At 36.6% G+C, this 15,690-nt stretch overlaps 1 protein-coding gene and 1 long non-coding RNA gene across 3 annotated transcripts in view; one reads left to right on the top strand and one right to left on the bottom strand.

Annotated features, from left to right (window-relative positions):
• The window catches only part of Gtf3c3 (general transcription factor IIIC subunit 3), a 43,851-nt gene extending 41,223 nt beyond the window's left edge, over positions 1-2,628 (top strand). For both annotated transcript variants that reach the window (XM_015481181.2, XM_048808228.1), the window contains exon 18: positions 1,282-2,628. In XM_015481181.2, the coding sequence (XP_015336667.1) occupies positions 1,282-1,404 (123 nt within the window). In that variant the 3' untranslated portion in view covers positions 1,405-2,628. The remainder of the gene's footprint in view (positions 1-1,281) is intronic.
• LOC125618165 lies at positions 2,349-15,077 on the bottom strand. Its single transcript, XR_007349420.1, has 4 exons — positions 14,792-15,077; positions 14,225-14,271; positions 7,846-7,938; positions 2,349-6,389 (listed from the first exon to the last, which is right to left on the bottom strand). It is a non-coding gene; the product is annotated as an uncharacterized LOC125618165 (long non-coding RNA).
• Positions 15,078-15,690: the final 613 nt, after the last annotated feature.

Below are 15,690 nucleotides of genomic sequence, written 5' to 3'. Positions count from 1 at the left end.
TAAATATTACAAATAATTCCTTAATTTTAGCCAATTTGCTCATAGATTTTTTGTTTACAAGAATCATCTTCCACAAACCTTCAATCTTAATTCATTTGCCCCTTAACTCTCAGTGTGGAACAACCAGCTAGAGAGAAAACCACCCTCAACAAAAACATTCTCATATTCCATAACCACCTTTTAAAACAGGCTTGGCTTTCCTCATAGAATTGTCTCCCTTTCTTATTTTTAGTTACTACATATTAGTTAGAATTTTAATTCTTAGTAATTTTGAACCAGCAGTCTACAGACTAACATCTTATAATTTCTAGTAATATGAGCACAGTTTTTAAAATATAGAACAATATATATTTACTAACAATAAAACATATATTTAGCTTCTTTATGCCCTATAGAAATAAGATATTTAAGTATATACTCTTTAAACTTATACTTAATAATTGATGTTTTAGTATTTTAACTTATTTGGAAATGGCCTGGACATTTATATAACACTTAGTTTAACAGGGCACAACCTTAAGATTTGAAGTTACTGAAAAAAATTGTTCAAACTGTGACCAATTGATTTATAAGTTTTTATCTTATTTATTTACATTCACCTGGGTTTACTGCTTAGAGAAATTCTATGAGACATTGGACAAATAATTAACATTTTACTTCTTAGCGTCTTAGTGACTGAGAGGCTATGATTGTAGCATCTGCTGAACAGCTGTGGAAGAAAAGCCAACCATTTTCTAAGAAAATGTTATATAAGTCTGGCATTTAATAGCATTGTGCCAACTAACCCTAGTACCCTCAAAGCCAAATTGGCTGGGGGCATAGTGCAAAAAGAACAGAATCTGTGAGAGGCACTTCACTTTCAACCCTTGGGGTCCATGAAGAAGACAGGACTCCTACATTCCTCAAGGTGTCTGAGGAGAGAGCAACTGTCTTTGGGTCCTTTCACTGGTTGCCTGCTCTGTCAAGGGACAAAATTACAACAGTTTAGTTTAATGGTCTTAATAGGCTTTATTAGCCTAACACTTTATTAAATAGTGTTCCCTAAAGTTTCTAGTTTTACTATTATATTTAGAAGGGCCTTTCCCAAGATTTTATTATTCAATTTATTATTATTTTTTTTAATCAGTTAGGTTTATTTTGCTATGCCTCATTGGTGAGATCTTGTATGAATTTTAATAGCTTTTGCAAATACACACTTATGGAGCTATTTGCCATGAAAAAAATTGTCCTGGTTGGCAGTTTGAAATCTTAAAAATATTTATTTTCTTCTTTCCCTCCTAGGGTATAGAAGTGGACCAGTTAGACTTACGAAGAGATATTGCCTACAACTTATCTCTCATTTATCAGAGCAGCGGGAACATTGGAATGGCTCAAAAGCTTTTATATACCTATTGTTCTATATAAAGCATATCAACTGCAGAAGGAGCACTGGACAACTGCTGTGTGTGAACCAATCTCTTTTGTCTCAGGGCTTATTATGAGCTCCAAGATGGGAATACTTGGCATCATCTAGCAGTATTTCATTTTTAACATATGGTTCCTGTAGTACTACCATCACTCCAGTTACCTTAAAAACTGCAGCTTTTGAGTTTGTGTGTAGCTCAGTGGGAGAGTGCTTACCTGGCATTCGTAAGCCTCTGGGTTTAATTCCCAGGACCATAAAACGTTGCAGCTTTTATGTATATATGTGAAAATTATCATTCTTGTAAAACTGTCCCCAGTATTGGAATGGATAGTATTCATTTCTGAGCCAGCTTGGAGTTGAATATATTACTTTACATTTAATCATCTATGCCCTCAGTACTGTATATTATATACTTATGTAAGACAGATGTGGTCTTGTCCTTGTAGCACTTACAGAGTACATTACTGAGATAATTACCACTCTGTACAGTCTTTATTTACTTGAAAGTACAGTTTGCTTTGTTTCTACATACACCATTATTGTCATTTCTTAAAACTGTTACTATATGAGGCAGTGTTTCAAATACATGGAAAAGGAAGTTGCTTATTAAAGTAAGTACAAATTGGGACTCTTAGGTTAGGACAGTTACTTAAATCAGTGTCTAACAGAATTATTTAAAATGATTATGTGGTGAGAAGACAAATAATTGATTTGACTTTTTGTGTTTAACCTTCATATATCTTAGCTTTGTAGACTGGGAAGATGGGCTTAATTCAAAATATACCGCTTTAAGGCAAAGTGCATCATCTATGTGTATGTGTGGCTTCCCCAGAAAAGGGCCATCTTCAGTAACAACAGATATTGTGTCAGTAGGAATGTAGGAAAAACTGGAAAAGTTGTATATATGAAATAAAATATTATTGATGAAAAAAAGATTAAAACCTTTTACTCCAAACATTGTTTATTATTGAATCCAAAGATACTTGCTATATATACTATTGACATAATAATTTTTAGGGGAAAATAAATGCCATAGTAAATGTGCATAAGATTGTAGGCTGCAGTCCAGATGTGGGAAGGAAACATATGAGATTTAGAGTCAGAGAAATACAATGAACTTTTCAGGATTGTATAAATTTTCTAGTTGAGAAACTGAATTTGTATTTAATAAGTAAATACATCACACACCCTGTATATAAGTTAAATAAATTCTATTTTTGTAATTCGAGCGTTTCACATGCTTATATTTTTTAATTTCATGCCCCTGGCAAGTAATGGCAGGTAATGGTAAAACTGTGATAGAGAAACAAGTTATAGTTATGTCTTAGAATCCTACCTATAGATCTGAGTATTTGGATTCAGAGTTTTTCTCTTGAATTAAGCTCACAGGGCTGTGAAAGACAAATAGAGACTATGATGTCAAGACAGTTACTTCACTCAGAACCTGGCAAAAATTACTCACTGCTTATGTGGTGGGGAAGACAATTAAAATTTACTTTTTACCATCTTAGCAATTGAGAGGCTATGATCTGCTGAACAGCTATAAAAGAAAATCCAACCATTTTCTAAGAAAATGTTACACAGTTTAGTATTTAAAAATCACAGGTACCATTTGCAGAGGGTTTACTGAGTTCAGTGCTGGATGCTTTGGATATAATATCTGATCTTCTCAGAAGACTACCTGCAAAGTAGGTGTTATTACTGATATTATCTCCCTATGAACGCAGAGGTTGAACACCATGTTCAAGATCACTAGCAAGCAAGTTCTTGCTCAGATCCCTTTAGAGGGACACACTTTTTCCATTTCAAAGTAAAAACATAAAAATTGAGTTATTAATAATTGCTATATTAATAATTACTGTAGAAAATATCTGGGGGGTTGGGGTTGTAGCTCAGTGTTAGAGTACTTATCTAGCATGTTTGAGACACCACACAAAAATGAATGAAGGTATTGTGTCCATTTTTAAAAAATATTTTCACTTTATATAGCAACTAGGGAGACTTAAAAGAATTTGTTGCTGAATTATAGGAAATATTACAAAGTCTAATTAAACCCTCTTAGAGTTGAAATAGTAGCAGTGTGCCTATTGGTTTGATGGTGTAAAATTGACAAATTGTTCACTACTGTGCTGCTCATGGTAGTTAATACTGTCAATATTACATTAGTTAATACTACAAGAAGCTATATTGGCTTCCCGACACTGTAACAAATGTCTGAGATAATTAAGAGAGAAATGGCTTACTTTAGCTGACAGTTCTGGAAGGCAGGGGGAAGCATCTCCTCTGAGGGAAGGAGTCCCCACGATCACCTAGGCGATGATCTAGCCCATGTTGGGTGCCAAAATTGTTAGAAATATGGGGGTGCTGTGAGGAATCAAACACATGCTCAGAAGTAGCTCAGCAAGGCAAACTTTACCTCTGCAAAAGGGTGTGCAAGCACACATTGATGGGCAGTCTGCCTGTTTTATCCCTAATGTAGCATTGACACTTGCTCTGATAGAAGCAGCTTGGGATTACAGTCTATTGATTGGCTAATTTAAAATTAGGGAGGTCAAAAGGAAGGGTTGTAGTTAAAATGGCTATGCTTGGATATAGGTTGGGAAATTCAAAATAGCTATAATCAGATCTTAGAACCCAGTTAAGACTAAATACTACTCTGAAAATGGATCACTGCATTTATTTTTCACAAGACTGACAGTTTGGGGGTTTAGGTAGGAGTTTAGGGATACCAAGGTGTTAGAGGCAAGGTAGAAGAAAAATGCTGGAGGACAAGACAGGGAGATAAGTCATCACCTCCCATTACCATGATGACTCCTGCACTGAGGACTTACCGCCTGTGGTAACTCTGGCCACAGATTCAGTATATGAAACAACCAAAAATGGGTGTAAAGTGGACAGTATTATAATTAGGTATGCTAAAGTAACCAATGGGGTAAATTGGACAGTGTTCTAATCAGGTACCATTAGGTAAACAATGGGACAGATGGGGTAAGGTCTTTCATCAGGTCTGTATAGGGAAGAGAACTCCTCAGCTCAGCATGTAAGACAAGAATTTCCAGACACTGGGGCCTTGAGCCTCTCCTGCTCAGCCCACTCTGCTCTACCTTATGCAGTACTACTTTCACCTTCACCTTCAATAAATCTGTACGTTGCCTGTTACTTCTGCTTGTCTTGCTCAGTTCTTTGTTCGGGACACCATGGACCAGGACCCCGTCTGGATACCCCAACAATAACGGGTTCCCAGTGAAAGAACCTGTCCTGGCCAGGGAAACCTGCTACTGAACTCCCACTGAGGCAGTCTGTTTGTTGGCACTGCGCTATTAGCATGAATGGACAAGCTCCTGGTCATTAGATGTTTGAGGGAAGACTGAAATGAAAGAGATCCATATAAACAAAGGGAGTAGGGAGGAGCTCAAAGGGTTCTGCACAGAACTAGTGCAGGAAGTAGAAAAATAAAGAAAATACAATTAATTTCTCTAGATAGGAAAATATTATGTATGTGAAATAAGACAGGGATACACTAAAAAAGAATGAATGCAAAGAATGAGAGCTTTATGAGATTAAAAATGTAACTGTCAAAATTAATTCAATGAAGAGATGGAATTTAAGATAGAATTTAAAAAGACAAAAATGGAAAATTAAAGACAGGAGAAATTTTCAGAGAAACACCTAAGCTTACCCAACATTTAAATTATAATTTATTTGTGACAATTACTGTATCTTATATTTAAGATATTTTTAAGATGTCTGATTATTACTTGATTATGTATAATCCCAGTAGGACAAACTCCTGTAAGGATTTTTTTTTATATGCAGTAGATGGCAGTACATTTCCATAAATTAAAAATTTTACAATTTCATTGTCTTAATATATTGTATCAACTTTTAATATTTTCCTTGAAAAATTAGGCTGAACTTTTTAGTTAGTATATAAAAAAATTCCAGCATTCTCCTTCCACATCTAAGCAAAAACTTTCTGCCCCTTTGCACTGTCCCTTATCACCACAGAAAGAAACCAGAGCCCTATCGCATGTTTCTTACTGTCCATTTTTCTGCCTTAACTAAAAAAAAAATGGCAGATATCAAGGTAGAAATATCACATATGAAAAGTGTAACCACGACCCTGAAGATCATACCCCAAATTTATACTGTTTGCAGACTCAAGGTAAGCAAGCTAATATGAGCATTACAGTACCACCTTGGTGTTTTAGTACTAAAAGATAGTCACATATTTATGTCCAGAGAAGGGAGTTGGTGGAAGTGTACAGAGGAAAGGGAAGGCTAATCAACACACCTCTGGCTCCAGGATTGGCAGTTGTACATAAGAGGATCCCTGCAAGTCAACCAGATTATGGCTAATTCTAGGCATGTCAGTTTTACTTCCTCTTTCTAAAGCTGGTCACTATTGTAGTTTACAAGGGGCCTGGATGCAGCAAAATGTGTTTCTTTATTTAAACATAACCTCAGAAAATGAAAGTATCAGTTACACTGATAACACACTTCACGAACTTGGTTCTGTCTTGTTTGTGCGAATGTGCTTGGTTAAATCTGTGCTGTGTGTGAGACATGATAACTGCATTTCTCCTTTTCAGGTGCTTCGGCTTATCTGACCAAAGGAGAAAGGAAGTGAATCTAGCCACTAGAGGGTGCATGATATTCACAGAACTTCCCAAGGCCTTGAAGGCCTTGGGCCATACACAAGGAGTGATCATCAGGCTTCCTAGGGCCACCTGTGCCCTTCATCTCAATGGGATGTACAAGTGTTGCATCTGTACGCCACAACATGAAAAAGTTTGGAAAGCATTACCTTCAAGTTGCTCTGAATAAGTAGAGGACAATTCGCATGGACTCTGCATTTCCAGGTTATCAGGCTTAAAAAAATTCTGATGATTTTGGCAGTGTTAAATGCCAGTAGAGATTTTTCCCCTCTTTTTAATCTCTTTTCTCTTCCATCCCCTCTTTTTCTAGAGGAAGCTTCTGTAAGCTTGAGAAAAAAAAGAGACACGGTGACATGTTAACATGTTGAAGCCCTGTAACAATATAAAGGTCTGTTTGTGTCTTTCAAATGATTCATGTGAAGAGGCCTAAAGTTTTCCTCTAAAAATGATAAAACTTTTAGGAACATAAGTTAGCCTTTCCAGGGGAGAAAGGAAAGAATCGGGCATGTTTCCTGTGTATATAGTCAGAATTAGGAAATCACAGGACACACATTTTAATACATATTGCCAAGTTGCCCTCCCAAAGGGCTGTATCAATATGGGGATACTTCTTTCCTATTCCTGCTTCAAACTTGGTATTTTTTCCCCAAATGATAGGTGAAAATGGTGGTTTCATTTGCATCCTGGGGTAAGGTTGAAATCTATCTTGAAAACCTTTGAATTTTTCTTCTCTGTATTGCTTTTGATATATTCTTTGCCTACATGTTAAAAATTATATCTCTTACTGGATTGTAGGCAATCTTTATTATAAATATTAAGCCCAATCATTAGCCCCTTTTACTTTATTTATGGTGTCTTTTTGTCAAACTCAAATTTTAAATCGTTATAAGCAAAATTAGCAATCCTTTTTTTTTTGTCTTTTTTTTTTTTTCACTAAGGCCAACATGAAACTTCTAAACAAGGGGCTGGGGCTGTGGCTCAGTGGTAGAGCACTTGTCTAGCATGTGTGAGGCACTGGGTTCAATCCCTAACACCACATAAAACTAAATAAACAAAATAAAGGTATTATGTCCCTCTTTTCAACTAAAAATATATTTTTAAAAAAGATGAAGTGTGTTTGAGAAAGTAAGGAAGACCCTGGAAAATCAAATGGAGTTCTGGGGAAGGTCCCATTAAGAAAGCAAACCCACCCCCAACTATATCTGGATAGAAAATAGGGAACAAATAAAACCACTGAAGTGGCCTCTGCAGAATGCTACTAGGTTGTATAAATAGAGAGCAGGTGCGAGAAAGGAAGAGGCAGCTGATAGAAACATGGCTAGACATTTCAGAAACTGAAAGGCAGAGGTGGATTTTGAAGGACTTACAAGGTCCTCCTCTCCTCTGAGATGTTGAAAGGATGAAAGAGCATGTCTGGTCTGGACTGATGAAGTGCTTTAGAGCAAATTTCTGTCTTTGCCTTACACAAAAATGGTCCTATTCTCATCATGAAGCCAGAAGTCCCTTCGCTTTGTCTCTGCAAGGATGAGTTAAGAACTTATGTATTGTATGTTTATGAAAGTGTAGACAGTGACAAATCAAATAAGTCAGGCAGCTCCAGAGGCAAAAGAAACTCTACAGATACTTTTTACACATCCAGAGGTGGTGATCTCATTTATGTGTATAATCCATCTGAATAAAAGACCTGTACTGTGAGGTGGGATGACACAGAAATCTGCTTGTTTCTCTAAAGGCTAACTCACTAGTCTGTTGTTTTAATGAACTTTGCTTAATATTCTTTACCATTGTTTGGCAATGCTTGGTCGGCAGTAGGCTCCAGTCAGCAGGACACTTGTACAACCAATAGGCCACACCTGGCATCAGCTTCACTTCATTCTGCAGAACGACAGAGGGTAGAAATCACAGAACATCAGCAGAGGAGCATGTGATGGGGCATCAGCAAGGGCACCAGTCCAGGAGCTAGTCTCAGGCCCAAATGACAGTGCAATATAAAGGAAAAAGAACACCAGAGGAACTAATATTGCCTCTAAGAATCCATGTACATTGCATTGCATCCAGGGTCCTGTAAGGGAGAACGCAATGAGTTAAAAGAATTACACTATACAGGGTAGCTCAAAGCTCTTGCATCTACCAGGCACAACTGCCTACTTCTAATCCTCCCTATCCATTGCAGTTCACTGCCTAGGGGTCAGTAAACATTGCTTTACTATAGGCAATGTTCCCAGGCAACATAGCTGCCCATCTGGGTAGTAGAGGAAAGCTGCTTAGCTCATGAAGCCAAGAAGCTGAGAGAGCTCTGCTTAGCAAGGAGAAAATATAAACCCCAAAGACACTCCCCCAGTGACCTACTTCCTCTAGTTACACCCTACCTGCCTACTTACCATCCAGTACAGCAGTCTTCTCAAATTATTAATTCATCAAATGGAAGAATCTACTGATTAGGTCACAGTTCTTATAATCCAAACGTAATATAACCTCTGAACATTCCTGCATTTTTTCACAAATGAGTTTTTTTGGGGGACACCTTATATCTAAACCATAACACCATATATGTGTGTATATACATATTTGATCATGTTAAGAATATCTTTCAGTGGGTGTCAAATTTTATCAAAGGCATATATGACTTTAGCATATATGGAGATAATTACATGACTTTCATCTTAGATTTTTAATAGTTTTTCCCTTTAAATTTTTAATATGGTATGTATTAAAAAATACCCTAATATGAAACCAACCTTAAATTCACAGAATAAATTTCAGTTTGGCCAAAGTATTATTTTAATGTGATGGTAGATTCTGTTAATATTTTAGTATTTTTGATTTGATATGCATGAGTGATACTGGCCTGGAGTTTTACTTATACAGTAATCCCTCTTATCCTTAGTAGATGTGTTACATGACACCTAGTGGGTTTCTGAAACTGCAGATAGAGTATGTGTTTTCTTATACATACATGCCTATGATAAAGTTTACACTGTCATAAAATTGTCAGCAACATTACTCTTGCACTTTGGGGCCATTGTTAAGTAAAATACAGGTTACTTGAACAAAAGCATTGCAATACTACAACAGTTGAGTTGATTAAAAAATGTTTAGTGCAGGCTAGGGCTGTGGTTCAGTGGCAGAGCGCTTGCCTCACACATGCCAGGCAATGGGTTCGATCCTCAGCACCACATAAAAATAAATAAACAAAATAAAGATATTGTGTCCATGTTATAACTAAAAAAAAAAAATGTTTAGTGCTGTGAACTGATCACACCAGAACAGGAGGACAGGGCAAGTTTCTCACTTGCTTCCCTACCTGCCAAGATAACTGTCATGTGACAGTTTCATGTCCACTCCCAGATTGATATGAACCTTTGGCACAGGTGCAGATCCTAAAGCTGCTTAACTACAGCAAGATACTAGCTTGTCTGAAACATGGTATGCTATCATCTGTGTTGTAGCCATCTGGCCACTTTTGTTTCAATGTCATCTTGCCTAAGGGACAGAAGAGAGCTAATACCTTTGATTACTTTTTCTTTCACTGACTATGTAAGTAATAAACTGCCTGAATCTAATGAGGGCATGATGATAAATGGATATGTCAGACTTATCTAGTTTTGTGATTGACAGTTGTTTTGTTCTTTGTTGTGTATTTACAAGTGTCATATCTTCATTGTGAATTGTAGCTTTTAACATTTAAACATGACAAAGCAGGATATTTTATTTGGGTTTGAATTCTGTCCTTTGGACCAAATCAGGCCCATAACCTGTTTCTGTATGACTTATGAACAAATCATTTTTCTTTCACAATTAAAGGGTTGTAAAAATACATGTCATGAACCATATGTACCATACATGTATATACATGGTAGTTACATACATGTATGGTACATGTCATGAACCATACAAAGCCTCTCAAAGACTGTAATATTTACTATCTGCTCTTTACAAAAAGAGTTTACTGATCTCTTACTAGTGCATTCCTCAAGATAGGCGCTGAATTCCCTAAGTTTTTATGTTTAAAACTGATTTTCTATAATTTTAATATGTGAAGGACACCTTTGCTGGATAGAAAGGTTCACACACATTGAGTTTCAAAAAACAAAAAATGCTACTTGTGTTGATTTTATATTGCTGCTACCACGAACTTGGTGGCTTAAACAAAATGTAAACCTATCTCCCAGATTCTATGGGTCAGGAATCTAGGCACAATGAGGTTTGAGTCTGTTCTTCTATAAGGCTGAAATCAAGGTGTTAGCAAAGCTATGTTCCTTACTGGAAGCTCTGAGGTAGAATTTACAGGCAAACTCTTTTTGTTGGCTTCCAGCTGGGGCCACTCTCAGCTCCCAGAGGTGGCTTGCATATGTGGCTTCCTCCTCTTCAAGCCAGCAAGGGCACATGAAATCCTTCATGTACTTCAAATCAGTCCCAGCATGATGCAAACCTCTACACAAAAGAGCAAGAAATCTTAGGGCCTATCTTATAATTCTGCCAACTGTACTGCCGCTGTCATCTTGCTTAGTATGTTGTTTTTTACATGTCAAATGCCAGTCTATTTTGCATTCAGTTATTTGCCCCTTTTGCCTCTAGAACCTGAAAATAATTTGTCTTTGAAATAGAACAGTTTCATTAGGATGTCTCAGTTGATCACTCAGTTTCTCCCAGGTTCCCAGTCAGCCCAGACTGTTTCCTCCATTTTCGAAAGTGTTCTTGAATTATACTTTTAAATACCCGTTCTATTTTGATTTTCTTTTTCAGAGGCTCCAATAACAAATATTATTCAGTTTTACCCATCTTCTATTTTATTACTTCTCTGACCATTTTTACTTCATTTATATCATTTTTATTTTCTTAGTTGTTTTCCTGCCTTTTTCAATGACGCTTATTTTCATTTGACTCTACTTTCCCTTTTTTTTGCAGTACTTGGGATTGAACACAGGCCTCTCACATGCTAGGCAAGCACTCTTATCACTGAGCTACATCTCAGCTTTTTTTTGAGACTGGGTCTCATTAAGCTACCTAGGCTGGCCTCATACATGGGGTCCTTCTGCCCCAGCCTCCAGAGTAGCTGGGATTATAGGTGTGCACCACCATGCTTGACTTCTGTCCTATTTTTGAATTTTTATTTTTTTAATATTTATTTTTTAGCTACAGGCAGGCATGATATCATTATTTTTATGTGGTGCTAAGGATTGAACCCAGTGCCTAATGCATGCTAGGCGAGCACTCTACCACTGAGCCATGGCCCCAGCCCTGGATTTCTATTTCACAGTGGTTTTTCATATTCTCAAAACTTTCAATGTGTTTGGTTAGAATATTCACTTTTGGTTTCTTTTCCTTCATGACTGTTTACTAGGGGAGATGTTTTTAAGTTGATGGGGAATTTCTAGATTTTCTGTAAATCTATAAGGATTTAATTCTCCTCTTGCTCACATTTATGGTATGGGGTTGTTTTGCAATATTTCTAGTTTATCCTGTCTTCTTCTGTCAATCTAGCAAAGTTGAGGTAACTTTTCCAGGGTGTTTGTATTTTGGTGGTTGGAGAGCTCTACTAGCTCAGAGGTCAGTAAACTTTTTCTGTAAAGGGCAGACAGTAAATATTACAGCCTTTGGTGGTTTCAGATTCCACCTTAAACTCCTTTCACTATTTCTCCCAATAATGCCAAGCTGAAGACCAAGCCTTCTGGGGACATTCCAGATCCAACTGAGACTTTCTATTTTATTCTTCTCCTTTTTTCTTACTATGTCCTAAAATTCCCACCCCTTCTCTTTAACAATCCAATTGCTAAAAGAATTTCCCCCTTTCTTTTTTGCCTTCGAAGCTCTATTTCAAGCTTTGAATTTTGAAGAGGGACTCTTTAAATCATACCTGCACCTTTAAATCATGAGTGCTTTGAAGCTCCTTCCCTTGAATTTCATGCTTTGTCTGGACAATTTTTTTTTTTTTTTTTTAAGTATCTCCGGTCTTAGTGTATACTTCATTTTCACAGTGGTGGTTTCAGATCCACTTTAAACCCCTCACTACCTTCTTCTATCACCTCTGCAGCTTTTATTGGTTAGCCTTTGTTTCCTACAAAGCCTTGTGGTGAAGTCAAGGTGGGTAAGAAGTATGAGAGTATATATATAGTTTGTGATTTTTCTTTTTAATTAGTTATTTTGAAGTTTTGGCATTATCTGCCTTTAAGTTATGCTGAGTGTGTGGTTTCATGCAGAATTGTTTCCCTCATTTCAAATTGCATGTAAAGAAAATATTGGGAGGTAGGTAGTAGCTATGTATCTCCATTGTCTTCCGCTACCTAGGTTATTAAATAATCTATTTTTAAAAGAACTGAGCCAGGTACAGTGGCACATCCCTGTAATTCCAGCAATTCAGAAGACTGAGGCATGAAGATCACAAGTTTGAGGCCAGTCTTGGCAAGTTCAAGGACAGCCTGATCTACTTAGTGAGACCTTCTTTCAAAATAAAAAATAAAAAGGGCTAGGAATGCAGCTCAGTGGCAAAGTGCTCCTGGGTTCAATCCCTAGAATCTCAAAAAAACAAAAACAAAAACAAAACCTGAAAGCTTGTGCCCTCTTAAGTAAATATGCTAGAGAGGGCTGGGATCGTGGCTTAATGGCAGAATGCTTGCCTCACACGTATGAGACACTGGGTTCGATCATTAGCACCACATAAAAATAAATTAAAAAAAAGGTATTGTGTCCATCTACAACTAAAAAATATTTTAAAAAATTCTAGAGAAACAGAAACTAATGCTGGCAGCGGCATTTGTGGAGTTTGGTCATGACCACCTTTGTTTCTTTTCTCTATTTTTAATATTATCACTTTTGTGATCCATATCTGTGGAAATGGTTTTTGTTTTGGGGGGGTCTACTTCCACTTCCCCTTTCTTTAGGGATTTTCTTTGGGGAACCCCTCAATTTCAGGAATGGGTATATGATGCAGACCCAGCTGGTAAGTACATATGTATCTTTCAAGTCATTGTGTTTGGCTGAAAGTGGGCATGTAATCAGTCCAATGAGACTCAATCTTGGATTTATGCTAAAAAAAAAACAGAAAAAGCTCTATTTCTGCTGGGGTTAGTAAGTAGACAATATTCCAGTCTTTTCTAGTCTGCTATACATTATATGTTGTTTTTGACCATTTATAATATTAGCAAATGGTCTTCCCAATCTCTACTGTCCAAAGTCCAAGGCAGATAATATATGATCATACAATGCAGTGCCAATGTAAGGCCATCTTGCTCAATGAAAATAGACTGGTCACCAGATAAAAGCCAGAATAAATAAATGCTCTTGAGAAGAGAGATGCCAAATATTATCAGTCAAATTTCTTAACAATTTTGACCTTCTTTCCTCTCTTTTAATGGGTTCAAATCTAAATCAGAAAATTTAATGAGGAGAAATTGAAATATGAAACTATTTCAGAAAACATGTAATGTGTGGCTATATATTTTTAGAAAGCCTTAGAAAATAAATGAGCTTGAAATCAATATAACCTATGACTGACCCCTGAGATAAAAAGTGACCAAAAAAAAACTTCTGTTATGAACTGAAGCTTGGGGTTGGGGATGAAGCTTCTAAGGCCCTGGGTTCAATTCCCAGTATTAAAAGAAAACAAATAACAACCCTGAAAGCCTGTAGATAAAGAAATCAGGAAATATTTGAAGCACAAGAGTCAGGGTAATTGAAAGAATACTTTTCTAGTATTGGCTAAGATACTCATCCAAAATCTGTCCAATGATGCCACCCCATGGGAGTTGTTAGATTACAATTTCCTATCCTCCCTCTAAACTCCCATGTGGAACCAAACAGCATTCTTGTTGCGATCAACGTTATCCATAATTAATTAATCCCACTGCTATGGAATATCACATTCTTCAGAGCAAAATTTAAAGTTGTCTAAAAGGCAAATTGACCCATATGATGAGATGGAGATTTTGTCTTGTAACTGTTTTATGATAGATGAAGAAAGAAGATAATAAAGATGAACTTTAGAATGCACAGTCATAATAGAAGTTTGAGGGGAAATGAACATTATTTGCTTTGGTTTACCAGAAGCAATAAAAATGAGTATTCATAATAAACTTAAGTCTACATTAGTCAGTTTTTCGTTGTTATGATAAAATACCTGAGATAATCAACTTAAAAGGAGGAAAGGTTCATTTAAACTTACAATTTCAGGTTTCAGTCCATGGTCACTTGGTTCCATTGTTTATGGACCTATGGAACACAGGACATCATAGCAGGGAGCACATAGTAGAAAAGCTATTCATATCAAGGAGGCTGGGAAGCAAGGGTGTGGGAGAGGGTTCCAATATCTCCTTCAAGGGAATGCTCCAGTGACCTAAGTTCCTTCCACTAGGCTATGCCTCTTAAAGGTTCTACCTCTCCCAATAATGCCAAGGTGAGGACCAAGCCTTCTGGGGACATTCTACACTCTAACTATAGTGAAGTCCTTTTCTAAGTCCCAAACCGTAGCTGATACTTAAAAAAAAAAAAAGCAGCAGCAAATACAATGTTTATTATTCTCTGACTAAAGTGTAGTTGATACTTTGGGATCACTATTGGAACAATACTCCTTCACTTTCTGTGACACTTATACATTTCAGAGGTAGGATCTAGTTTCAGATAATATACCCTACAGCCCTTACATGTTATGATATTATAAAATAATATGATATTATAGGTGATATGATATTATAAAATCTATCCTACTCTCAGTAAATAATGAAGAAATTACCTGAGAAAAGCTGTGGTATCCAGAATCCCCCAAAGAGAGTTCAAAGATTAAGCCTGTGAGCAAAGTCAATTAGATTTCTTCATTGATTCTCCCTAGATTTAAAAACATTTTTTGTTTTAATTAGTTATACATGACAGTAGACTGCATTTATGTACTGTGATGTATCATATATAGATGGAATAATTTCTAATTTTTCTAGGTGTACATGTTGTAGAATCACATTGGTCATGTAGTCACATATATAAAGCAATAATATCTATTTCATTCTATCCTTTCTATCCCCACATTCCCTTCTCTCCCTCCCTTCACTTCCCTCTACCTAATCTAGTGCCCACCCACTCCCCATTGTAAATTAGCATCCACATATTAGAGGAAACATTTGGCCTTAAGTTTTCTGAGAATGGCTTATTTCACTTAGCATGATATTCTCTAACTCCATATTTATTTACTGGCAAATGGCATAATTTCATTCTTCTTTAAAGCTGAGAAATATACCATTAAATATATATACCACATTTTCTTTATCCATTCATCTGTTGAAGGGCACCCAGGTTGGTTCCATAGTTTAGTTACTGTGAATTGAACTGCTATAAACATTGACATGGCTGCATCACTATAGTATGCTGTGGGTATAAACCCAGGAGTGGGATACCTGGGTTTAAATGGTGGTTCCATTCCAAGTTTTCTGAGGAATCTTCATACTGCTTTCCAGAGTGATTGTACCAATTTGCCATCCTACCAGCAATGTATGAGTGTACCTTTTTCAACACATCCTCACCAACATTTATTGTTACTTGTATTCTTGTTGATTGCCATTCTGACTGGAGTGAGATGAACTCTTAGTGTAATTTTGATTTGCATTTCTCTAATTGCTAGAGATGTTGAACACTTTTTCATAT

This window comes from Marmota marmota, unplaced genomic scaffold (genome assembly GCF_001458135.2).
Source record: "Marmota marmota marmota unplaced genomic scaffold, marMar, whole genome shotgun sequence".
NCBI classification, from domain to species: domain Eukaryota; kingdom Metazoa; phylum Chordata; class Mammalia; order Rodentia; family Sciuridae; genus Marmota; species Marmota marmota.
Note: the sequence above shows the minus strand (reverse complement) of the source record. Positions and strands in the feature narration are given on the sequence as shown.